Below are 27,495 nucleotides of genomic sequence, written 5' to 3'. Positions count from 1 at the left end.
TCATATATATATATATATATATATTAGTGCTCACTTCAGTTATCCTATTCAGTTATATGTAGTTTTTTTCTGAATGTGAACACAGCTCCGCCCCTTTCGGCCATGTTTTTTCCATCTCCTATATAAGAAAGTCCTTAGTTACCCCTCTCCACCCATAGCAGTTTTTAATTGCAATGAGATGACACACAGTTAGGGTCACAGAGCTAGGGACCCCAATATAGAGATATGCCTTGACGAGGCCTTGGGGCTCAGTTACATTGATCAATGCGATTGCTAAATATCTCCTTTTTCCTAATATTCATGGCAGGTATGCAATTCATTATTCACATGTTCAAATTAGCAAGTAGCATTTTTCATTGTATATTCCAATATTTTTCCATATGCTTGAGGCATTATACCATTATCTAAGTTTGATGTGCAGCCTTATTCTTATATATATTATAAATTCAGTCATATCTTAACATTGTATAAGGGTATTTCAGAAGACCCTCCACGACTTGTAAATGTTTGGGTTCTACATGAAATCTGCATGTTTTACAATGCGCCATGCAGTAGTAGGTTGCCCAAGCAGCACTGTAGTCAAAATTCAATTGGTTTAGTTTTCAACTAAACAAAATGTACATTTTCAGTCAATATTTAAAACACACTAAAATATTAGCCCTGTCATAACATTTCACGTACCTACACATCATGGTCAGTTAGGTGCTCTCGACCGATGATTAATAGGCACATCATGGCGATCGCGTGGGGAATAGGTGCTGTGCACATGCGATCGCTCCTGTGAGCGCGACTTACATGACAGCTTACAGCCAGGAATGAGTAGTAGTAGTAACCCCCTAAATGCTGGGATCAATATCAATTGCAACATTTAGGAGCATGGGAGTCTGATCAGCGCCCTCACAATGTCATCACGAGGGCCCGATCATTGTCATGGCAACCCATGATCGTCATAATGTCCTTCCCGTCTGTCAGCTACAGCAAGCCTATTAGACCATGCGAAGAGCATTGTCTAAGAAGCTTCTTTCAGTGCAGCAATGACAGGTATAATGTATTGCAATTCATTATATCAGCAGAGTAATGGATAATAAAATCTCATAGAAGTACAAAGTTTAAAAAAAACCAAAAAAAAACCCCCAAAAAATCCAAAAACTAGTATTAAAAAAAAATTGCAAGAGGAAAATGAAAAAAATATACCACTAAATACATTTATGTAGATACAAAAACCAAAGTGTACATTTGGCATCGTTACGTTTGAAACAACCCGTTGTATAAATTGTCACACAATTTAACCCCTTCAGTGAAAATTATATATATATATATATATATATATATATATATATATATATATATATATATATATATATATATATATATATATAAATAAATAATGTGAGGTAGCGGCGTTGCTTGAGAAAAGACGTGAGGCAGCAGCGTGTTCACACCAACGGTCTATTTATTGTTGCAGCATAAATAGATCCAATTTCCCACAATCAAAGTCTCTTCCGGATCACAGCCGGTGCATATAGACAAATCCTTGGTATAAAAAGTCTTGTTACCTTAGGACCCCGTTAACCGCAGGGGTCTTGTTAAGGTTCTCCTGTGCTCACACTCTTGGCCTGTGTTGACTCCACACAGAGCAAGCTCAGCTCACACAGCATGTGTTAGCTTCATCAAGCCTGGCTCTCAACTGAGACACACCCTGATGTGCTCTGCAACATTTAAACTAAAATCATGGACATGAGGATTGCTACAAAACCTGGACTGAGAGGAAGGATCTGTCTCCCTGTTACCTTTTGTGCTATACTCCCCGTAATAGCTATAGCAAACTCGGAGGGTTTCCAGACATATTCTGGGGGACACATAGCGGTCTTCAAATATTACCCCTGTCACTGCCTCACAATATATATTTTATACAGTGCCTACAAGTAGTATTCAACCCCCTGCAGATTTAGCAGGTTTACACATTCGGAATTAACTTGGCATTGTGACATTTGGACTGTAGATCAGCCTGGAAGTGTGAAATGCACTGCAGCAAAAAAGAATGTCATTTCTTTTTTTTTTTTTTAAAAATTGTGAAAGGTTTATTCACAGGGTCATTTATTATTCAACCCCTCAAACCACCAGAATTCTGTTTGGTTCCCCTAAAGTATTAAGAAGTATTTCAGGCACAAAGAACAATGAGCTTCACATGTTTGGATTAATTATCTCTTCTTCCAGCCTTTTCTGACTAATTAAGACCCTCCCCAAACTTGTGAACAGCACTCATACTTGGTCAACATGGGAAAGACAAAAGGAGCATTCCAAGGCCATCAGAGACAAGATCGTGGAAGTCACAAGGCTGGCAAGGGGTACAAAACCCTTTCCAAGGAGTTGGGCCTACCTGTCTTCACTGTTGGGAGCATCATCCGGAAGTGGAAGGCTTATGGAACTACTGTTAGCCTTCCACGGCCTGGACAGCCTTTGAAAGTTTCCACCCGTGCCGAGGCCAGGCTTGTCCGAAGAGTCAAGGCTAACCCAAGGACAACAAGGAAAGAGCTCCGGGAAGATCTCATGACAGTGGGGACATTGGTTTCAGTCAATACCATAAGTAACGTACTCCACCGCAATGGTCTCCGTTCCAGACGAGCCCGTAAGGTACCTTTACTTTCAAAGAGTCATGTCAAGGCTCGTCTACAGTTTCCTCATGATCACTTGGAGGACTCGGAGACAGACTGGTTCAAGGTTCTCTGGTCTGATGAGACCAAGATCGAGATCTTTGGTGCCAACCACACACGTGACGTTTGGAGACTGGATGGCACTGCATACGACCCCAAGAATACCATCCCTACAGTCAAGCATGGTGGTGGCAGCATCATGCTGTGGGGCTGTTTCTCAGCCAAGGGGCCTGGCCATCTGGTCCGCATCCATGGGAAGATGGATAGCACGGCCTACCTGGGGATTTTGTCCAAGAACCTCCGCTCCTCCATCAAGGATCTTAAGATGGGTCGTCATTTCATCTTCCAACAAGACAACGACCCAAAGCACACAGCCAAGAAAACCAAGGCCTGGTTCAAGAGGGAAAAAAATCAAGGTGTTGCAGTGGCCTAGTCAGTCTCCTGACCTTAACCCAATTGAAAACTTGTGGAAGGAGCTCAAGATTAAAGTCCACATGAGACACCCAAAGAACCTAGATAACTTGGAGAAAATCTGCATGGAGGAGTGGGCCAAGATAACCCCAGAGACCTGTGCCGGCCTGATCAGGTCTTATAAAAGACGATTATCAGCTGTAATTGCAAACAAGGGTTATTCCACAAAATATTAAACCTAGGGGTTGAATAATAATTGACCCACACTTTTATGTTGAAAATGTATTAAAATTTAACTGAGCATATATATATATATATATTATATATATATATATATATATATATATATAATGCTTTTCAATGAAACCTGACTAAAAAGTGAAATAAAAGTTGATCAAAAGGATGAAGGTAAATAAAAGTGGAATTAGTTGAAATCGTAGTCGTCCCGCAAAAAACAAGTTGCCAAACCACTCCATCAGCAGAAAAATTTAAAAAAGTTATAACTCTCAAAATATAGCAACGCAAAAACTATTTTTTTTTTATAAAAAAAGTTATTGTGCAAACTAGAAAAAAATAAAAATAAATATATAAATAAATATGGTATTGCTGCAATCATACTGACCAGAATAATAAAGTGGTTTTATGTTTACCACCTGCAGAAATGGTACTAATAAAACAGACAACTCATCTTGCAAGAAACAAGCCCTCACAGAACTGTCGGCAGAAATATAGAAAAATCATGGCACTCTAAATATGGCAATGCAAAAACGTTTTCTTGTAATAAAAAACAACAAAACCCCCAATAAAAAACATTTCTTAGCGTGTGATAGTAGCCAAACCTATAAAAACGATTCAATAAATCTGGTATCGTTGTAATCACACCGACCCTAAGAATAAAGTCATAAAAATGACTTATACTGCAGTAGGAACGGTGTAAAAAAGAAATAATCCAATTCTTGACCTGCTGTTGATTTGTTTATTCTGCCGCCCAAAGATTAGTTTCGGATCACATCTATCCTGCAATCTGCACCCAGTGCTTACACCTCAACAAAACGCTTTTCAGAATGGCTTCAACGAAAGATTCCCTATAACGAGGCAGGCATAGAAACTGTGGACACTGTCTGGCCTATGATCCAGCGGTGTTCCTCTTTTTAATAGTGCACAAAAGTGCGGTTGGCCACAAGTTTATGCACCTCTGAAACATCAACACTACTACAGACCAAACTGAGTTCGGAGTAACTCAGCCTGCCTTATTAGTGAATGGATCAGTCAGTGATTTCATCTAAATCACCTATTTCAGATATTTAGATGGCAACCCCGATATGAGTGCTCAGCATAGATCATGATACATGTGAGCTGATCTAAAATGGACCCTACCCCAAAATGCCACCAATAAAAGCTTCAACTCAACTCAAAAGTCAAGTCCCTACTCGGGGCCATCACCTGTTAACAGAAATATAAGGGAATGTTCAAGTTACTGGTACCACAACGGCTCTGGAAAAGCAACATGGCTCCCACCAACCACATTGTCTTTCTGAAAGGATTTTGTGCATTTAAAACATTAAATAGATTTATTTTTACAGCAAGTACTGCAATAAAACAAAAAAAGGACATCAAAAAAATTATTGCATAATGGATGAAGAAATAGTTTGCACTAGTAAACACTGACAAGCAGAATCAGTGTACATTGTACACGTTTGTATGACAAGTAAACTATGACAGTGCAGGGCAAGGGTTAAAGTAATTTTTGTCTAGGAAAAGCAAAATTTGGGCAGGAAAACCACACATTCTTCTTTCTACATACTTTCTATGTTTATTTGATCAGCAAAAATAATACTAATTTTCGCTGGCTTAGAATAGTTATTATGCTTACCAAGACTTTGTTTTGCATGCAATGGATTTGCTCATTTAATCTTTGGGGGGGAAGCTTTATACTTTTTTGGGATAGCGTTCTCAGGAGATGTAGGGGCTGATGGTGCACGAAACAGTCAGTTGTGTTTATGCAGTCTTAGCTCCAGCTCTATAGGTTTTAGCTGATCTAATGTCCATTTGCATACGGTAGGTGTGGGATAAATCAAAGACTACATACAATGCAGAGACGGCACCATATAGAGCGAGGATCATCTGTGTTACACTATATATAAGAATAAGGCTGCACATCAAACTTAGATAATGGTATAATGCCTCAAGCATATGGAAAAATATTGGAATATACAATGAAAAATGCTACTTGCTAATTTGAACATGTGAATAATGAATTGCATACCTGCTATGAATATTAGGAAAAAGGAGATATTTAGCAATCGCATTGATCAATGTAACTGAGCCCCAAAGCCTCGTCAAGGCATATCTCTATATTGGGGTCCCTAGCTCTGTGACCCTAACTGTGTGTCATCTCATTGCAATTAAAAACTGCTATGGGTGGAGAGGGGTAACTAAGGACTTTCTTATATAGGAGATGGAAAAAACATGGCCGAAAGGGGCGGAGCTGTGTTCACATTCAGAAAAAAAACTACATATAATTGAATAGGATAACTGAAGTGAGCACTAATATATATATATATATGAGTGCAAGCCAAAAATACATACTATATATAAGAATAAGGCTGCACATCAAACAAAAATCATTGTATATTCCAATATTTTTCTATATGCTTGAGGCATTATACCATTATCTAAGTTTGATGTGCAGCCTTATTCTTATATATAGTATGTATTTTTGGCTTGCACTCATATATATATATATTAGTGCTCACTTCAGTTATCCTATTCAGTTATATGTAGTTTTTTTTCTGAATGTGAACACAGCTCCGCCCCTTTCGGCCATGTTTTTTCCATCTCCTATATAAGAAAGTCCTTAGTTACCCCTCTCCACCCATAGCAGTTTTTAATTGCAATGAGATGACACACAGTTAGGGTCACAGAGCTAGGGACCCCAATATAGAGATATGCCTTGACGAGGCTTTGGGGCTCAGTTACATTGATCAATGCGATTGCTAAATATCTCCTTTTTCCTAATATTCATAGCAGGTATGCAATTCATTATTCACATGTTCAAATTAGCAAGTAGCATTTTTCATTGTATATTCCAATATTTTTCCATATGCTTGAGGCATTATACCATTATCTAAGTTTGATGTGCAGCCTTATTCTTATATATAGTATGTATTTTTGGCTTGCACTCATATATATATATATTAGTGCTCACTTCAGTTATCCTATTCAGTTATATGTAGTTTTTTTTCTGAATGTGAACACAGCTCCGCCCCTTTCGGCCATGTTTTTTCCATCTCCTATATAAGAAAGTCCTTAGTTACCCCTCTCCACCCATAGCAGTTTTTAATTGCAATGAGATGACACACAGTTAGGGTCACAGAGCTAGGGACCCCAATATAGAGATATGCCTTGACGAGGCTTTGGGGCTCAGTTACATTGATCAATGCGATTGCTAAATATCTCCTTTTTCCTAATATTCATAGCAGGTATGCAATTCATTATTCACATGTTCAAATTAGCAAGTAGCATTTTTCATTGTATATTCCAATATTTTTCCATATGCTTGAGGCATTATACCATTATCTAAGTTTGATGTGCAGCCTTATTCTTATATATAGTATGTATTTTTGGCTTGCACTCATATATATATATTAGTGCTCACTTCAGTTATCCTATTCAGTTATATGTAGTTTTTTTTCTGAATGTGAACACAGCTCCGCCCCTTTCGGCCATGTTTTTTCCATCTCCTATATAAGAAAGTCCTTAGTTACCCCTCTCCACCCATAGCAGTTTTTAATTGCAATGAGATGACACACAGTTAGGGTCACAGAGCTAGGGACCCCAATATAGAGATATGCCTTGACGAGGCTTTGGGGCTCAGTTACATTGATCAATGCGATTGCTAAATATCTCCTTTTTCCTAATATTCATAGCAGGTATGCAATTCATTATTCACATGTTCAAATTAGCAAGTAGCATTTTTCATTGTATATTCCAATATTTTTCCATATGCTTGAGGCATTATACCATTATCTAAGTTTGATGTGCAGCCTTATTCTTATATATAGTATGTATTTTTGGCTTGCACTCATATATATATATATTAGTGCTCACTTCAGTTATCCTATTCAGTTATATGTAGTTTTTTTTCTGAATGTGAACACAGCTCCGCCCCTTTCGGCCATGTTTTTTCCATCTCCTATATAAGAAAGTCCTTAGTTACCCCTCTCCACCCATAGCAGTTTTTAATTGCAATGAGATGACACACAGTTAGGGTCACAGAGCTAGGGACCCCAATATAGAGATATGCCTTGACGAGGCTTTGGGGCTCAGTTACATTGATCAATGCGATTGCTAAATATCTCCTTTTTCCTAATATTCATAGCAGGTATGCAATTCATTATTCACATGTTCAAATTAGCAAGTAGCATTTTTCATTGTATATTCCAATATTTTTCCATATGCTTGAGGCATTATACCATTATCTAAGTTTGATGTGCAGCCTTATTCTTATATATAGTATGTATTTTTGGCTTGCACTCATATATATATATATTAGTGCTCACTTCAGTTATCCTATTCAGTCATCTGTGTTACACAGCCGCCACCAGACAGTAATTTAAAGCTGTTGAAGATGGCGCCCACCAATACCCTGTAGTTTTGGCATTCTAACTGTTTACCAAAACATATTCAAGGTAGTTACAGAATTCAATGTGGGCTTAAAGTGAAGACTTTTAACCCTTTCACGACCTTGGACGGATCTATCCGTCCAGGATCGTGTCCCGTTAAGCCACGCCCCCTGCCGCGGGCAGGCGGCGTGGATCGGCACACATATCAGCTGTTTTCAACAGCTGACATGTGTGCCTGCTAGCCGCGGGTGGAATCTCTGGCAGTCTGGCAGCACGTCTGGCAGCAAGATTTAAATGCGCGCGGCCATGTTTGTTACTCACCGCCGCCCCCACCGGAAGTCACGTGTGTTATCACGTGACTATCGGTGGTTGCCATCGTAGCACAGGGTCATGTGATGACGCCTGCTGCTACGATGTTTCACTTTCATTTTCCCTCGGCCGAGAGCAGAGGGAAAACCAAAGTGACTGAATCTGCTGATTACAGTAGTCTACCTGTGATCAGCAGATAGCGATCAGCAATCGGATTGCTGATCGCTATAGCCCCCTAGGGGGACTAGTAAAATAAAAAAAAAAAAAGTAAAAAAAAAAGTTTTAAAAAATAAAAAAAAAAACAAAAAACCTAAAAGTTCAAATCACCCCCCTTTCCTCCCATTGAAAATTAAATGGTTAAAAAATAAATAAATATACACATATTTGGTATCGCCGCGTTCAGAAATGCCCGATCTATCAAAATATAAAATCAATTAATCTGATTGGTAAACGGCGTAGTCGCAAAAAAATTCCAAACGCCAAAATTACGTATTTTGGTCGCCGCAAGTTTTACGCAAAATGCAATAACAGGCGATCAAAACGTAGCATCTGCGCAAAAATGGTACCATTATAAACGTCAGCTCGAGACGCAAAAAATAAGCCATCACTGAGCCATAGATCCTTAAAAATAAGAACGCTACGTGTTTCGGAAAATGGCGCAAAACGTGCGCCACTTTTATTGGACAAACTTGTGAATTTTTTTTAACCCCTTAGATACAAGTAAACCTATACATGTTTGGTGTCTACAAACTCGCACCGACCTGAGGCATCACATAGATACCTCAGTTTTACCATATAGTGAACACAGTGAATAAAATATCTCAAAAACTATTGTACGATCACACTTTTTTTGCAATTTTTCCGCACTTGGAATTTTTTTGCCGTTTTCCAGTACACTATATGGTAAAACTTATGGTTTCATTTAAAAGTACAACTCGTTCCGCAAAAAACAAGCCCTCATATGGCAAGATTGATGGAAAAATAAAAATGTTACGCCTCTCAGAAGAAGGGGAGCAAAAAACAAAAACGCAAAAACGGAAAGTGCCCGGGGGCTGAAGGGGTTAAGGGTTCAGTCACATCTACATGTAAAATATAACTCCGTTGTTGCTCCAAGGTATTTGAGTGAGATGCGAGTGACGTGCCAAAATCATTCTGTATGTCATGCGAGTGCATTTTTGCCCCCTTGCCAAGTCTCCATGTTATATAAACGTGTCATGCACGTGACATCTGTGTAACGTCCGCTAGAAAGATTAATGGATAGATGTGCACATATATAATGTCCCATCCCCTGCATATTATAAGCGTGTACCCTTTATTACCTTTCATGTGGCACTAAAATTCAAAATTCCAAATTCATTATTTTCCCTCCCCCAAAAAAATGATGTGGGTTCCCCCTTACTTTTATTAGCCAGCTAAAATGAAGTAGACAGCTGCAGCTCTAACTTGGCTGGTAATCCAAAACAGAGGGCACCTTTAAAATGAAATAAATGATTTAAAACAAATAATATGGGGTCCACCCCAAATTGGATCACTAGCCAAGGTAAAGCGTACAGCTGGGGTCTGGTATTCTCAGGCTGTGGAGGCACATGGTTATTGGGCCCTCCCCAGCCTAAAATGCAGGCCGCAGCCGCCCCAAAAGTGGCGCATCCATCAGATGCGCCAATCTGTGAGCTTTGCCTTGGCTCTTCCCATTGCCCTGGTGTGGTGGCATACAGGGTAATAAATGGGGTTGATGTCAGCTGTGAATTGCCAGCTGGCATCAAGCCCTGGTATTAGTAATGGGTGAGTGTCTAAAAGATACTCTCCATTACTAATCCATTAGATAAAAAAAAGGAAAAAATACATTTTATTTGGAGAAATACCCCCTGACTACATCCCTTGTTCACCAATTTATTACAAATTTTAACAAAATAAATTTCCGGTATAATCCATAGCGACATCCCCCGATGTTCCCCAAAAGCGAACCTGAAAGACAAAAGAGAAAATTATTTAAAGGAATGAAGACAAGACAAACCCTCATTCACCAATTTTTTTTATTGGCAAATCCCTAATCCGAGTCTTGCGTAATCCAATAAGGGGTCTCCACGACAATCTCATACTCCCTGTCCCAGTCATAGAAGAACAGAAAGTTCACTGAAACAGTAGCAATTGGAGGAGGTACTTGTTTAAATAAAAAAAAAGTGAAAAGTTCTCCAATAATTATTTAAGAGGTCCTTTCACAGGTTTTTTTTTGTTTATTATTTAAAAAAGTATCTCCTTCAATTGCCACCGTTTCAGTGATTCTAGAAGTGTTGTTTTTTTTTTTTAAATAGGACATCAATGGATATTCCCGGTAAAACACTTACGTATGCTGACAGCCGTTTAATACCACAAGCCATTATCTTTTATTGGCCCTTTGAGATAAAGATAAACTAGCCCAATAGCCAACTATTGATTCTCATCTCCGCATAGCACATTCTTCCACAGTAATACACATGCATTGTCGCAGGACCACGTGAACCGAAACACTGCTGGGTAAGCAAAAAAACAATGGGAAATAACAGATGTTAAATTAATCCACTGTTTTTACATGTGTGGGGCAGGTTGCAAAAATAAATCATTGTCCCTTGTGATGAATATTTCAGTTCGGTTCTCCTTTTCATGATTTTAGATTTGTATACTTCCAATACAGATGTAACCATCATCCTCAATCTCATCACAGTATGTAAATCAAAGTCATATAGCTCATGGCAAATAAAGCAGCATAACTGCATGTAAAGAAAACAAACACACGCTTTCACATTCCTCTATCTTACGCTATGTCTGTCACCTCTCCATTTTGGCAGATCCAGAACTTGTCAATTTACGTTGGTTTCGCTTTTGAAACATGCAATCTACATTAAGAATGCAAAAATGTTGTTTCAGAAAGTTTTCATACAAACACAACATTTGACAAATAAAGGTAGACGACTTAAACAAGGTTTTCACATTTGCTTCACATAAACCTACACCAACAAAGGTAATCAGAACCAAAAGGCCAATTTTCAAAGTTACGATGTTTTGTGTAAAATATACCATATAAAATGCCCCAAATATAATTTTGCAGGTTAAATATATATATATATAAAAATATTATATAAAAATTATATTATATATATATATATATATATATATATATATATATATAAATTATATTATATATATGTCATAAAAAGTGTCATGAGTTGCATTTCAGCCACAGGAATCACACTGGTACAGAGACTCAGCACATCTTGAATATCCACAAAAGGAAAGTATTGCCAGGTCTCTGTCACCAGGTTTTGCCACCAAATCTGACAGCAACATAATGGTGGGTCAAAGATCCTGATTCCAGCGATGTGTCACTTACAGGGCTGCTTAGTTTTGCTAAAATCACTGTTTAATCAGCAGTAAATTATCATTGGAGGACTACTTAGCGTGCTGCCAGGTAAACCAGCATATTCATGAGTTCTGTATAACTCCTAGATCTGCAGCACAGAAAACAATTTGATCAAAGTGACAGCAAACAGCTCAATAAGAGACACATCACTGGAATCAGAGTCTATGTCACCAGGTTTTTGCTATTTCATCTGAGAGCAGCATCATATAGAGACAGATTCCCATTAAAAGGGTTTTTTTTTCAGGAACAAAGTACATTTTAATCAATAGATCTTGAAGTAGTAATAATAACTTCCACAATTGGATATGCTAAAAAAAAAAAAAAAAGGTTTCTGTGATGCTATAATCTTATATATGTGCCCCTGCTATCTACTGTGTAATGGCAGTGTCTGACCGTACAGGAACATGGTCTGATCAATACCACAGCTCATGGGCCTCAGAAGAAGCAGAAGAGTATAAAATCATTACAGCACGGGATCACAGTTGATTCTTTCTCCGAGGTAAAACATTTCTCTGCCGGTTTAAAAATATTTTACCATCTATGAAAAAATTTGGCACTCAGTTGCCTAATGTTAAAATTACTTTTATTTCTTGAAATGCAATAACCAAGGAGTGCAAATGTATCGTTTCGGTCTATTATAGACCTCTGTCAAACACAAACTACAAAATAAAGGGAGAAAATAATATGCGCAAAGGTGAGCATATAAAATCGAAATATATAATATAATTATATATATATACACACACACACACACACACACACACACACACACACACACACACACACACATATATATACATACAGTTAGGTCCAGAAATATTTGGACAGTGACAATTTTCGCGAGTTGGGCTCTGCATGCCACCACATTGTATTTGAAATGAAACCTCTACAACAGAATTCAAGTGCAGATTGTAACGTTTAATTTGAAGGTTTGAACAAAAATATTTGATAGAAATTGTAGGAATTGTACACATTTCTTTACAAACACTCCACATTTTAGGAGGTCAAAAGTAATTGGACAAATAAACCAAACCCAAACAAAATATTTTTATTTTCAATATTTTGTTGCGAATCCTTTGGAGGCAATCACTGCCTTAAGTCTGGAACCCATGGACATCACCAAACGCTGGGTTTCCTCCTTCTTAATGCTTTGCCAGGCCTTTACAGCCGCAGCCTTCAGGTCTTGCTTGTTTGTGGGTCTTTCCGTCTTAAGTCTGGATTTGAGCAAGTGAAATGCATGCTCAATTGGGTTAAAATCTGGTGATTGACTTGGCCATTGCAGAATGTTCCACATTTTTGCACTCATGAACTCCTGGGTAGCTTTGGCTGTATGCTTGGGGTCATTGTCTATCTGTACTATGAAGCGCCGTCCGATCAACTTTGCGGCATTTGGCTGAATCTGGGCTGAAAGTATATCCCGGTACACTTCAGAATTCATCCGGCTACTCTTGTCTGCTGTTATGTCATCAATAAACACAAGTAACCCAGTGCCATTGAAAGCCATGCATGCCCATGCCATCACGTTGCCTCCACCATGTTTTACAGAGGATGTGGTGTGCCTTGGATCATGTGCCGTTCCCTTTCTTCTCCAAACTTTTTTCTTCCCATCATTCTGGTACAGGTTGATCTTTGTCTCATCTGTCCATAGAATACTTTTCCAGAACTGAGCTGGCTTCATGAGGTGTTTTTCAGCAAATTTAACTCTGGCCTGTCTATTTTTTGGAATTGATGAATGGTTTGCATCTAGATGTGAACCCTTTGTATTTACTTTCATGGAGTCTTCTCTTTACTGTTGACTTAGAGACAGATACACCTACTTCACTGAGAGTGTTCTGGACTTCAGTTGATGTTGTGAACGGGTTCTTCTTCACCAAAGAAAGTATGCGGCGATCATCCACCACTGTTGTCATCCGTGGACGCCCAGGTCTTTTTGAGTTCCCAAGCTCACCAGTCAATTCCTTTTTTCTCTCAGAATGTACCCGACTGTTGATTTTGCTACTCCAAGCATGTCTGCTATCTCTCTGATGGATTTTTTCTTTTTTTTCAGCCTCAGGATGTTCTGCTTCACCTCAATTGAGAGTTCCTTAGACCGCATGTTGTCTGGTCACAGCAACAGCTTCCAAATGCAAAACCACACACCTGTAATCAACCTCAGACCTTTTAACTACTTCATTGATTACAGGTTAACGAGGGAGACACCTTCAGAGTTAATTGCAGCCCTTAGAGTCCCTTGTCCAATTACTTTTGGTCCCTTGAAAAAGAGGAGGCGATGCATTACAGAGCTATGATTCCTAAACCCTTTCTCCGATTTGGATGTGAAAACTCTCATATTGCAGCTGGGAGTGTGCACTTTCAGCCCATATTATATATAATTGTATTTCTGAACATGTTTTTGTAAACAGCTAAAATAACAAAACTTCTGTCACTGTCCAAATATTTCTGGACCTAACTGTACATATATACACATATACATACATACATACATATATATATATATATATATATACATATATATATATACACACACACACACACACACACACATCTGTAAAAATGGATTGTCCAACAAGAGGCAGGCCCAAAGCCAATAGAAAAAATATAATAGATATACCGTATTTTTCGGACTATAAGACGCACCGGACCATAAGACGCACCCTGGTTTTAGAGGAGGAAAATAGGAAAATAAAATTTTAAGCAAAAAATGTGGTCATGACACACTTATGGGGAGAGGATCTGCTGCTGACACTGTTATGGGATAATGTCCTGCTCATATTCTCCCCAGCCTGCTCATATACTCCCCAGCCTGCTCATATACTCCCCAGCCTGCCCATATATTCCCCAGGCTGCTCATATACTCCCCAGGCTGCTCATATACTCCCCAGCCTGCTCATATACTCCCCATGCTGCTCATATACTTCCCCATGCTGCTCATATACCCCCATGCTGCTCATATACTCCCCATGCTGCTCATATACTCCCCATGCTGCTCATATACTCCCCATGCTGCTCATATACTCCCCATGCTGCTCATATACTCCCCATGCTGCTCATATACTCCCCATGCTGCTCATATACTCCCCATGCTGCCCATATACTCCCCATGCTGCCCATATACTCCCCATGCTGCCCATATACTCCCCATGCTGCTCATATACCCCCATCCTGCTCATATACTCCCCATGCTGCTCATATACTCCCCATGCTGCTCATATACTCCCCATGCTGCTCATATAATCCCCATGCTGCTCATATACTCCCCATGCTGCTCATATACTCCCCATGCTGCTCATATACTCCCCATGCTGCTCATAATATACCCCTATCCTGTTCATATACCCCCATCATCCTGGTGTATGGCCGCATCCTGTGGCACATAAAAAAAAAAATAAACCTTCATACTCACCTTATCTCACCTCACTCCCTGCAGCACGGCTCGTCTTACCGTCTAGGTCAGCGGCAGCGCTGCTGAGTGGAGCCGTCCCCGTTCCCCTGCAGCATCGTGATGTCCTCTGGTCTGTACCGGCGGCTGCGTGTGGACACGTGCGCACAGCGATGACGTCATCGCTGTGCGTGCCGCTAGTCTCCACGCAAGTCAGCTGACCGGCACAGACAGGAGGAGATCGTGATGCTGCAGGGGAACGGTGAGTAATGTGTACTGATTCACTGCCCCCCGCACTGATGACGATGTGAATACAGCCGCACATGATCACTCCAGGCTGCAGTTGCTAGGGGTGATCATGCAGGCTGGCTGTTTATCCCTCGCCCATCACCCCGCCCACCTGTCAATGCCAGCTTCATCGCCGAGAGATGATGGGCGGGAGGATGGGCGTGCATATTAAATGAGCGGGTCCACGTGGTCATAGCAGGCGCTGCTACAGCCTGCTCGTGCCCCCGATGACCCGCTCCACCGCAGCACCCTCATTCCCCGCAGCCGTATATTTAGACCATAAGACGCACCCCCCACTTTCCCCCAACATTTTGGGGGGAAAAAGTGCGTCTTATAGTCCGAAAAATACGGTACATAAAGAAAAAATATAGAATCAATCATGTAGAATACAGAATACATAGAAAAAAAATCATAAATAATGGCATCCCAAAGTAGATATCACAGCAGGGATAACCTATTCTGTTCATCATACATGCACCACCTGCAATGTAAATATAGAGTGAATAGATTGGGTCTTACCCAGATTGGTGATCAGTAGGGGCACACAAGGAACAGCAGAGCGACTATATTGCTGTGTAGATATGCTGTGTGTGCTGAACTGGTTACAGCCATTTAAGCTATGGCGTGTGACGTCATATTCGGCTGCGAGGCCAGCAGAATGGAAGTGTTGAGCAGGGATGTATCATTTCCAGTCTAAACACTGGAGCGGATGTTCTAGAGGACTGTGGTTGGCACCAATGCTGTGTGATCAGCGGAGGTTAACATCGCTGCATAAGGATGGGCAGGACTAGACCCAAGGGCCACCAATCAGTGACTTACTGGGGGGGGGGCTGATGTGTTGTGATGATAAACAGGGACAGCGTGTAAGGGACAAAATGATAATTTGTAAATAAATCATAAAAGGTATGAGAAGGTGAGTGAAGTAAGGAGTGAAATGTAAGATGGAGACAGGGATAAAGGAAAATGTGAATTGGTAAGGGCAGAGGGGAAAAAAAATGTAAATAGACACATAGGGAAAGAGGAGGAAAACAAGGACAAACGAGAAAAACTGAACACAAAAAAAAAAAATAATAATATACTCTCTCCTCTCCCTCTCCCAACCCTTGAAACATTATGATCACTGCCCATTAATGTGCTAATACACAAAAGGTAAAATATATTTGATTAAAATCCGACCCTAATCAAAATTAACCTTTTCCAATGTGCCTGTTAAATTCAAAAATTGCTTTTGATAAGTACATTTTTTTCTCAGAAATGTCAGTTTGCTTTAAACATTTAATGGAATGTCATACTAATTAGATGACTGCTTTGCTCACTGGAAAGGACTCGCTATTTAATGACTTAAGGGGGCTTTACACGCAACGACATCGCTAACGAGAGGTCGTTGGGGGGGGTCACGGAATTCGTGACGCACATCCAGGCTCGTTAGCGATGTTGTTGCGTGTAACACGTACAAGCGACCGCTAACGATCAAATATACTCACCTAATCGTTGATTGTTGACACGTCATTCAAATCCCAAATATCGTTGATGGTGCTGAACGCAGGTTGTTGGTCGTTCCTGAGGCAGCACATATCACTACGTGTGACACCCCAGGAACGACGAACAACAGCGTATCTGCGTCTTCCGGCAACGAGGTGGGCTTGACTTTCCTGCGGCTGCTCTCCGCCCCTCCGCTTCTATCGGAAGCCTGCAGTGTGACGTCGCTTTGACGCCGCACGAACCGCCTCCTTAGAAAAGAGGCAGTTCGCCGGCCACAGCGACATTGTTAGGCAGGTAAGTTCGTGTGATGGGTACTAGCGATGTTGTGCGCCACGGGCAGCAATTTGCCCGTGACACACAAACGATGGGGGCGGGTGCTTTCACGAGCGACGTCGCTGCGTGTAAAGCAGCCTTAACTGTGCTTGACGCACCAGAAACACGTCAGTGGTTATCACTCCAAGCCGATATGGATGTTATTTGGAGTTTTTAATATGCATCAATAAAGATTTTTATGCCCATGGAGCTGGATCTCGTCCCCTTGCTTTCATAGAATAAAAATTTGAGAAAAAAAAACAAAATTGTTTAAAAAATAAAATCAAGGCAGACTGAGACAGTCTTAGGCCCTGTGCGCACTAGAAAAAGGATTTTTCTCAAGAAATTTCTTGAGTCTGAAAGATTAGCGTACTTGCGTTAAAAGACCCCCACAAATAACGCGTGCATTTTTACCGCGTTTTGATGTGTATTTTCAGCAGGATGGTCCCTGCGTTTTTTTTTTACCATTATCTATGGCAAAAAACGCAGGTACCTGCAGAAAAGAAGTGACATGCTCATTCTTTTTCTCAAGAAATTCTGCTCGAAGAATTTTCTTGAGAAAAAAAAAAAAAAAAAAAAAAAAATGCAGCCATTTTTTTTTCCATAGGTTTTGCTGGAGAATGTCTGCAGAAAGGTTAGAACCATTTTCTCAAGAAATTTCTGCGAAAACAAAACAAAAAAAAACAAAAACGCAGGTAAAAAAGGGCCTTATTGTCAAAGAAAGTAACAATGATGCAAAAATATTCTTTAAATACAAAACTTAATAGTGTAATTGTAGTGTTGGCCCACTCGATTTACCAAACACCTTATTCTTTGCAGTATTTACACAGGAAAATCCCATGAGAGATGACATGATCAGAGATACCAAAAATTCTCTATTACATGTCACCCAGCAGAAAGAACAAGAGGTCTGAGTGGCACCCCCACAAGTAACTGCAGGAATCAAGCCCTTCACCCCAAATCCTGTTTTGACCTTCCTGACTAGGCCATTTTTTTTTAGTTCTGACTACTGTCACATTATGATAACTCTGCAACGCTTCAACAAATCCCCAGTGATTGAGACTTTTTTTTTTTCATGACCTATTGTATGTCAGGATAGTGGTAAATTTAGGACAATATTTATTGCGCTTATTTGTGTAAATAGCGAATATTAGGCAATCTTCAGACTCTGAATTATTATGCCCTTAATCCCTTCATGCCGGGTGATTTTCAATTTTTGCTCCCTTTCTTCTAGAGCTTTAACTTTTTTATTTTTCCGTCAATCTTGCCATATGAGGTCTTGTTTTTTGCGGGACGAGTTGTACTTTTAAATTAAACCACAAGTTTTACCATATAGTGTACTGGAAAATGGCAAAAGACTCCTAGTGCGGAAAAATTGCAAAAAGAAGTGTGATTGCATGATTGTTTTTGGGTTATTTTTTCACAGTGTTCACTATATGGCAAAGCTGAGGTGTTGTTGTGATGCCTCAGGTTTGTACGAGTTCGTAGACACGAAATATGTATAGGTTTACTTTTATCTAAAGGGGTAAAACTAAATTCAAAACTTCGTCCAAAAAAAGTGGCGCACTTTTTTGCGCCATTTTCTGCAATCCGCAGTGTTTTCATTTTTCGAGACTTGGGGCTCAGTGACTGCTTATTTTTTGGGTCTTAAGCTGATGTTTTTAATACTATTTTTGCATAGATGCTATGTTTTGGTCAAATGTTATTGCATTTTGCGCAAAATTTGCAACGACCCAAAAATGTAATTTTGGCAATTGGATTTTTGTTGCCACTACACCATTTACCGATCAGATTAATTGAGTTTATATTTTGATAGAACGGGTGTTGAATGCGGAAATACCAAATAAGTGTGTATTTTTTTTAACTCTTAATGTTCAATGGGGCGAATGGGGGGGGGATTTGAACTTATGTTTTTTTAATATTTAAATTTTTTTTGCTTTTGTTTTATTTTACTAGTGACCCTAAGGGGTAGAAAGAACAGCAGTCTGATCCCTCATTCATTTCTCCTGATCAGAGCAGCATCGCTCTGATCAGGAGAAATGCTTCATTGTTGCTACAGCTGCTGCTCTGCCTGCTGTAACAGGATCAATCATCAGCTCCCCGTGATCACGTCACACGGTCTCTTATGACGGCGGGGAAAGGTGTGTTCCCCGGTGCAGCGCTTTACGTCGCACTGTCACACTTTGACAGCACGATTTAAGGGGTTAACAGGCGTGGGTGGATCGCGGATCCACCTGTGAGGCACACGTCTGCTGTACAAATCCGTAGACGTGTGGGGATCACCACCGCCACACCGCAGCAGCCGGTGGTGATCACTCCTCTATGATTTAGGATGTACAGTTATGTACTCAGTCATGAAGGAGTTAAACCAGAGAGTTACAGTATGCCACACAAAATAGTTAATAAATAACACTTCACACAAGTCTACTTTACATTAGTGCTATTTTTGAAAAAAAAATTTAAGGACGTTAGAAGTGTTCAAAGTTTATCAGTAATTTCTCATTTTTCCAACAAAATTTACAAAACCATTTTTTAAAAAGGGACCACATCACATTTGAAGTGACAGAGAACTAAATGACTGAAAACGCGCAAAAGTGACACCATTCTAAAAACTGTACCCCCTAATTTGCCTAAATAGGGGAACCCCCCCTCGCCCCCAAGTGACCAGGTTTTGGAAACTAAACCCATCAAGGAACTTATCTAGATGTGTGGTGAGCACCTTGAAACCCCAGGTGCGTCACAGATAGTTATGTTTGGCCGTGAAAAAAAATCATTAGTTTTCTCACAAAAATGCACTTTACAATTTGTTCTGCAATTTCTCCTAAATATATCAATATCCCATATGTGGTCGGAAACTGTTTGGGTGCACGGCAAGACTCGGAAGGGAAGGAGCAACATTTTGTTTGGAATAAATTGCGGGCGCCATATCACATTTGAAGAGCCCCGGACATGCCAAAACAGCAGAAACCTCCACAAGTGACCCCGTGTTGGAAACTACACCTCTCAAGGAATTAATCTATGAGCATGTTTAACCCTCAGGCAATTCAAAGACTTGTAAAACACTGGGCTTTTGTTTTCCACTAAAATGCTGCTTTGGCCTAAAGCTTTTAATTCTCAAAGAGTTAATGGAAAAAAAAAAATGAATGATACAATTTGTTAGGCAAAATGTCCTGAGTAGAGATGAGCAAACCCAAGGTTTGGTGTTTGTACCAAACACACAATTTAATAAAATACTGAGATCGGGTTTGGGTGCTTTACGTAGGCAAACCACTAAAGTGAGCATCGCTATGCTCGGCCCAGTTTGAGCCATTTGCAAAGTTTGAACAGTTTGCACAACATAGTGTGCATTAAAAAAAAAAAAAAAAGGGAAAAGCTTTCCGCCCACCTTCCCCTGGAAGTGCTCTGTTTATGGCTAGCTGCATGTTGGCGGAAGTCCGAATTGCCCAATTAGTGATTTCCATTGGGGTTTAAGTCAAGTCTGGGTCCCGTACCAAACTTAATCTAAATTCTGTATGAACCCGACCAAACCAAACTTCCACAGGTTCGCTCATCTCTACTCCTGAATACATCAAGGACAAGATTGGAGAGCAAACTTTGCTGTATAGTTTGTGGCTGCCATATTAACTTAGCAGGGCTCCTGAGATGCCAGAACAGAAAAACATCCCCATAAGTGACCACATTTTACAAATTACACCACTCAATGAATTCATATAAGGGTTCAGTGATTATATTGACACCACAGATGTGACATGACAATTACCCACATGTGGCTGTACAGTACTGCTTAGTCACCAGCGAGACTCAGAAGGGAAGGAGTGCTACTTGACTCTTGGGAGTAGAGATTTTCGTACAATAGTTTGGAGACTCCATATACAGAGCCTCTAAAAGCCAGAAGAGCACAATCCCACACAAGTGACCAATTATTGGAAATTACACCCCTCTAGGAATATATCTACAGGTGTAGAGACAATTTTTACTCCAATCGTGTTTTCCAGTACCAAGCAGCAATGGATGTTGCTGAGTGAAGATTGCAAATCTGCTATTGTAGTGCTCAGTACATTGTAGTGCCCAATGCATTGTAGGGTTCATAGATTGTGCTCAGCTCATGCTTCTGGAGAAACACATCCTGTAAATGAAGTAGGCTCTCTACTACGGAAATCTCAAACACGTGGATGCTAAATGTGGTTTAGGCAGGGGTGGAATTAAAACAGGTTCTCTAAATCCCGCCCAGTTGAAAACCACACCCATTTTGTTAGCAACATCCATTTACACGCACTTTCCTCAACCAAAAAATACAAGTAATTTAAAGTAAAATCTCTTTCCCCTTCTTACCCTCCTATACCCTTCCCTCTCCTGTCCAGCACCAGTTGTTCCAGTCACTGTCACTCTTATTGTATTAAACGTTTTTTCTACAATTTTTAAAAATTATTACTAAAGGAGCCCTGCTAAAATTGGAACGGACGACCTTCCCCATACAGATCTCATCCCATGTGGTCTCTTTCCCCTGCAGATCCCATCCCATAATGGCCCCTTTTCCTGCAGATCCCATCCCATTATGGCCTCTTTCCCCCTTCAGATCCCATCCCATTATGGCCTCTTTCCCCTGCAGATCCCATCATGGCTTTTTTTCCCAGCAGATCTTATCCCATGTGCTCCTTTTCCAATATAGCTCCCATCTATGCAGCCTCCTCTCCCCATATAGCTCCCATCTTATGCAGCTCTGCCCATATAGCTCCCATCTTATGCGGCCTCCTCTCCCCATATAGCTCCCATCTTATGCAGCTCTCCCCATATAGCTCCCATCTTACGTGGTCTCCTCTCCTCATATAGTTCACATCTTATGCGGCCTCCTCTCCCCATATAGCTCCCATTTTATGCGGCCCCGCTCCCTGTATCTTGGGCTCACTGAGCGCTTACCTGCTCCAAGCACCGGCAGCCTCTCCTCTGTCTTCCTTCCCCCGCGGCACTCTGCACACTGACATATGACAGTAGGAGGCGCTACCTACTCACACTGCCGTGACCTCTGCAGCGTCAGCGCGTCGCTGCACGCCGGGTTAGGGAGCAGACATGCTCCACTGAACCCGGAAGTGCATCGAATATGGAGGTACGGGGATTCATTTGTGCTAGTGTCTTAAATCACTAAACACAAGTGAATACAGGGAACCGGATCGCCAGAGCTGTTTCTTGCCAGTTTGGGGAACCGGCTGCTATTTTAACAACCGGTTCACCTGAAGCGGACAGAATCAGCTGAATCTCACCCCTGGGTTTAGGTACATAGTGGGGCTCAGAAGGGGGGGGGGTGTATTTGGAAGCACAGGTTTTACTGGATTTCTTTTTTTTGGGAGAAAGCCATAGCACTTTCCGGAGCCTTTGTGCTACCAGTAATGTGGAAGCCCCCTATATTTCCACTTACAAGATAAGGCAGAAAAGGGGTTAATGCTGCGCATCAGCCAAATGAAGACGTATAATGTTGATGAAGATGAGTATTCTTTTATTTCATAGGTCTACGCGTTTCAAGGTGACAACCTCTTCCTCAGGACCAATGCATCAACAACAAGTACAACATACATGAAGATGACAGATATATATACACACAACTGATGGAAAGAAACGCCCACTGAAAGAAAAAAAAAAAAAAAAAAAAATCAGTGGGAAGATCCTCCAACTGCATGACATGGCAAATTCATAGTAGTACATCAAATTCACATATATTCAAGGATAACATATTATTATGCAAAAAATAAATAAATCTATAAACGTTAATAAAGAAAAATAAAAACATAATAAAGAAAGAAACAAAAGACAAAAGTGTATGTGTATGTGTTTATAAAAGGACTAGAACCCTTATATGGGTGATAGCCCTATAACTAAAAACCAAGTCACCATTCTAGTGGTGATCACCACCAATAGTTCCACAAAAAGAACAAGAAAAGAAGAACCAAGAAGGAGCAGAAACAAAAAGAAGAAATGTGAATCGGACAGACCTCTTTATTAGGGTCTCCAAAAAGTGATTAAAACACTTGAGGTTTAATCACTTTTTGGAGACCCTAATAAAGAGGTCTGTCCGATTCACATTTCTTCTTTTTGTTTCTGCTCCTTCTTGGTTCTTCTTTTCTTGTTCTTTTTGTGGAACTATTGGTGGTGATCACCACTAGAATGGTGACTTGGTTTTTAGTTATAGGGCTATCACCCATATAAGGGTTCTAGTCCTTTTATAAACACATACACATACACTTTTGTCTTTTGTTTCTTTCTTTATTATGTTTTTATTTTTCTTTATTAACGTTTATAGATTTATTTATTTTTTGCATAATAATATGTTATCCTTGAATATATGTGAATTTGATGTACTACTATGAATTTGCCATGTCATGCAGTTGGAGGATCTTCCCACTGATTTTTTTTTTTTTTTTTTTTTTCTTTCAGTGGGCGTTTCTTTCCATCAGTTGTGTGTATATATATCTGTCATCTTCATGTATGTTGTACTTGTTGTTGATGCATTGGTCCTGAGGAAGAGGTTGTCACCTTGAAACGCGTAGACCTATGAAATAAAAGAATACTCATCTTCATCAACATTATACGTCTTCATTTGGCTGATGCGCAGCATTAACCCCTTTTCTGCCTTATCTTGTATGCTCATCCACGTGGGGCTGCAGCAGACGCCATTATCTCATGCGCACTAGTGGTTGTGACTGTCACAACTGATCCAGGTGAGTGTATATTTTCCAGGTATACCCCACTGATCACTTTGGTGTTACACTATCAGCGCTCCTTATTTTCAGATCTATATATATTTCCACTTACAAATGACTGACTTGAGTAGGGACTTTTTTTCTGATTGAGTTGAAGATCTTATTGGGAACATTTTCCATGGAATTTTGGACCACATTTATTCCATGGTCTACGCTGAGCACTTACATCGGCGTTTCCATGTAAATCTCAGAGTGACACGATTCAGATGACACCCCCGATGGATCCATTCACTATAATGAGGCAGCAGAGTTACTTTTGACTCAGTCTGTTCTCTGTTCAGGGGTGTCCTTTTAAAAAGTGCACAAAACTCTGGCTGACCATGCTTTTAGGCATAACTGAAAAGACAGACACCACGGGATCATAGGCCAGCGAAAGTCCAAGGTAACTAACTCTGCTGCATTATAGGAAATCTTCAGTCAAGGTTTCCAGCTTCATGACTAAATGAACAGCAGATCAAGAATTGCTTTTATTTACTTTTTATGCTGTTAGTTTGGTATAAGTGATTAAGCGACTTTATTCTTCAGGTTGGTGCGATTACAGATTACCAGATATATAGGTTTGCTTTCCATCACACAATAAAAAAATACTTTCATGATGGAACAAACTTTCCCTGTTCTTATCGCTGATCTAATGCGATTTTCCATTTTATTAGATCAGTGACTGGCACACAGGCAGGAGGCATGTCAGGTCCAGCTCAAGGTAAGACCTCACAAGCCTACGTACCTGGGTGATCTCGTGGACACCACAGAGACCATCTGAACAACACAATCGTAATAGTGTTGTGTCGATCGGAGCAGAGAGGGAGCCCTCTTCCTCTACAATATGATCAATGCTGCTGTCACTATTGACTGCGGCATCAGAGGGGTTAAATGCCCGCCATAGGTGCTAGCGCTGATTGTGGGCATTACAGCAGGGTGTCAGCTACGACAAATAATAACACCAGTCTATGGTCTTCAGGCGCGGCAAAATACCTGTCTTTTTTCTTCTGTTGATATTCTACTTGTGCAACAGGGCTGCTGCTGGACCTTTTTGGCGCTCACGTTATACTGTTAAAGGAGTTGTGACTGGCACAACTCGATCAGGTGAGTGCATCACTTTTACATGATCTTTCCCACCCAATATATCGGGTAAGACCCTATTGCGCCTTCTCTCTCCTATTTAGATCCCTTGAGGAATAGAAGAGGAAGCTGCTCACTGAGGGAGCGAGGACAGGTGAGAAGAATCCTTTTTTCTTTTGTGTATTTGAAGAGTGGGAGAATTGGGGTTAAATGATAGGGACCAGGATAGGGGACACTGCTACATGATGTTGGTCAGAACTACTGTATGGTATTAATTGTACGACAATATTAATGTATGGTGCCTATTAGGAGACAAAACAACATAAAAGAATTTAAAAAAAAAATTTTTTTTTCTTTTTTCCCCACTAAAAAGCTTTTTTTTTTTATTTACAACTTAAAGTAAATCTCAAAAAAGTGCAAGTTTGTTATTGCTGCATCTGGAATGACTCAAGCTATAAAACTGTGCCATAACGGTGCCTGTATAATATTACAGGACATGGGTACCAAATTCTCTGATGGGACGTTGATCCAGGAAACAAACTCTATTGCCGTATGAGGAGTTGAGAGGGAATTTTCCCCTAATATAGGGAAATTAGCATCTGCCTCATAGGTTTCTGCCTTTCTCTGAATCAACGTGAGGTTATAGGTTGAATTTGATAGACTTGTCTATTTTCAATCTTAAAAACAAAATTTAAAATAAATATTAAAATTAAAAAAAAAAAATGTAAAATTATAACTTGTGGACTGTGACTAAGATGTGGGTTTTCTATTATTGCCGTCCAAGTCAGAGTACTATTTCTCAATTCTCCTAATTGCTGAAATAAATATGTTGGTGGTATGTCTGTAGTCAAACCAGATTGCTTGTGTCACCACAATTGTTAAAATGTAAAACAAAAGCTCCCCACACCATAGCATGTGTTCTCATGAAGAAATAATAACCTCTTCTACTCTTGAACATAAAAAGGCACTAGTTTAGAACACTATAACTGGTGACACTAACTCCTCCATCAGGGAAATTTAAATCAGTCCTAAATATTTTTACCTATTTTCTCCCTCAGTCTAAACCTGTGTGCTTCCTATAGTAGGGTATACCTTCTAGCACATGTCAATCCTACCAAGGCATTTTATGAGACCCACGACGCCCCGATGCAGCAGGACTAGCATTCTACCCCCGTTTTATAGTGATAAAAGTTGGATACTTTCGTTACCTTGCAGCCGCTCATCCGCTATGATTTTGTTTGTCTGATTCCATGTGCTATCAATGAATACAACTTTCTTCAAATAATTAAGGTTTACTCCAGGAGCCTTCATACTTTTATCCTCATTGTCCCTCGTGTCAGTATCTAGTCTTGGATGTTTAGTATGTGGCTCAAAGAAATCCTTGTTCTCATTATTATATTGTGTCAGAAATGCAAGTCCATCTTTGAGGGAGACAGAGTTTGGACCCGGAAATACCAGTACAACCTACAAGGATAAAGAAGATGGAGATCTGCATTTACACCTGACTTCTACTGTGTAAACCGTAAAACACATGTCTTCTTACTGTATAAGAGTGAAATTACTTACTTCATGAATTAGTTTGTCATAATCTGGAATGGATGGGTACACGTGCATGGTCACATCTTCATGTGCCAGTAATTTTGCATGGGCAGCAGTACTTTTGCCATCTGTTTCATTTGGATGTTTAATAATATCAATTTTCACAGGAAGCTAAAATGAAAATAAAAATCAGCAAATATTTGGATTATGAAACGCCTTAACACTATATAATGTATATTCATGATATGTCAGTTTGAGCTCCATAAGGCTATGTGCGCACGTGGCAGAAATTTTCAGCATGAAATTAGCACCTTCTGGCAGAAAAACACGTTTTGGTGCATTTTTTAATTAAGTCAAAAGGTGAAAGGGTTATTAAAAAAAAAACAAAAAAAAAAAACAATTAACATGCAGCAGATTATTTTCTGCACCAAATCTGCAAGTGAAAAATAAGCAATGTGCGCACAGCACTTGAGAATTCCCACTGACTTTGCTGGCATAGCGATACACATGCAGATTTGGGCCACAATCTGCACCAAATCTGCATCAAAAATGCACTGTGCGCACCAGGCCTAACACATATATACCCTAAACAGATTGCCCAGTATAGCCAGTGTCATGGTGCAATCAGCTGTAGGAGCCCGGGCTCCGGCTATAACTGCTAAGATCAGCGTTTTCACAGATCCCAGTAGTGTAACACCTTGTGCCATTGTCAATTGTCACAATGGCACATTAGGAGTTTTGTGAAAGAATTATGAAACGTTAGGTAAAGAATAGTGCTACTAACAAACACAATTTGTCCAGCAAAAACAACCCTAAGGCGGGCTTTGCACACTACCACATCGCAGGTGCGATGTCGGTGGGGTCAAATTGAAAGTGACCCACATCCGGCGTCGCAGGCGATATCGTAGTGTGTAAATCCTAGATGATCTGATTAACGATCGCAAAAGCGTCGTAATCGTATCATCGGTGTAGTGTCGGTGAATTCCATAATTACGCTGACGCGACGGTCCGATGTTCCTCGCTCATGCGGCAGCACACATCGCTGTGTGTGAAGTCACAGGAGCGAGGAACATCTCCTACCTGCGTCGCCGTGGCTCCCATCGGCTATGTGGAAGGAAGAAGGTGGGTGGGATGTTTACATTCCGCTCATCTCCGCCCCTCCGCTCCCATTGGCCGCCTGCCGTGTGACGTCGCAGTGACGCCGCACGACCCGCCCCCTTAATAAGAAGGCGGGTCGCCGGCCAGAGCGACGTCGCAGGTCAGGTGAGTGCATGTGAAGCTGTTGTAG

At 40.4% G+C, this 27,495-nt stretch overlaps 1 protein-coding gene across 3 annotated transcripts in view; it reads right to left on the bottom strand.

Moving 5' to 3' along the window:
* DTWD1 (DTW motif tRNA-uridine aminocarboxypropyltransferase 1) overlaps window positions 1–27,495 on the bottom strand; it is a 56,819-nt gene that overhangs the window by 3,161 nt on the left and 26,163 nt on the right. For all 3 annotated transcript variants that reach the window (XM_075345813.1, XM_075345814.1, XM_075345812.1), the window contains 2 exons: window positions 26,235–26,378; window positions 25,877–26,132 (listed from right to left, as the gene is read on the bottom strand). In XM_075345813.1, the coding sequence (XP_075201928.1) occupies window positions 25,877–26,132; window positions 26,235–26,378 (400 nt within the window). The remainder of the gene's footprint in view (window positions 1–25,876; window positions 26,133–26,234; window positions 26,379–27,495) is intronic.

This window comes from Anomaloglossus baeobatrachus, chromosome 4 (genome assembly GCF_048569485.1).
Source record: "Anomaloglossus baeobatrachus isolate aAnoBae1 chromosome 4, aAnoBae1.hap1, whole genome shotgun sequence".
NCBI lineage: Eukaryota > Metazoa > Chordata > Amphibia > Anura > Aromobatidae > Anomaloglossus > Anomaloglossus baeobatrachus.
The sequence above is the reverse complement of the archived record's forward strand: the minus strand, read 5'-3'. Positions and strand labels throughout refer to the sequence as shown.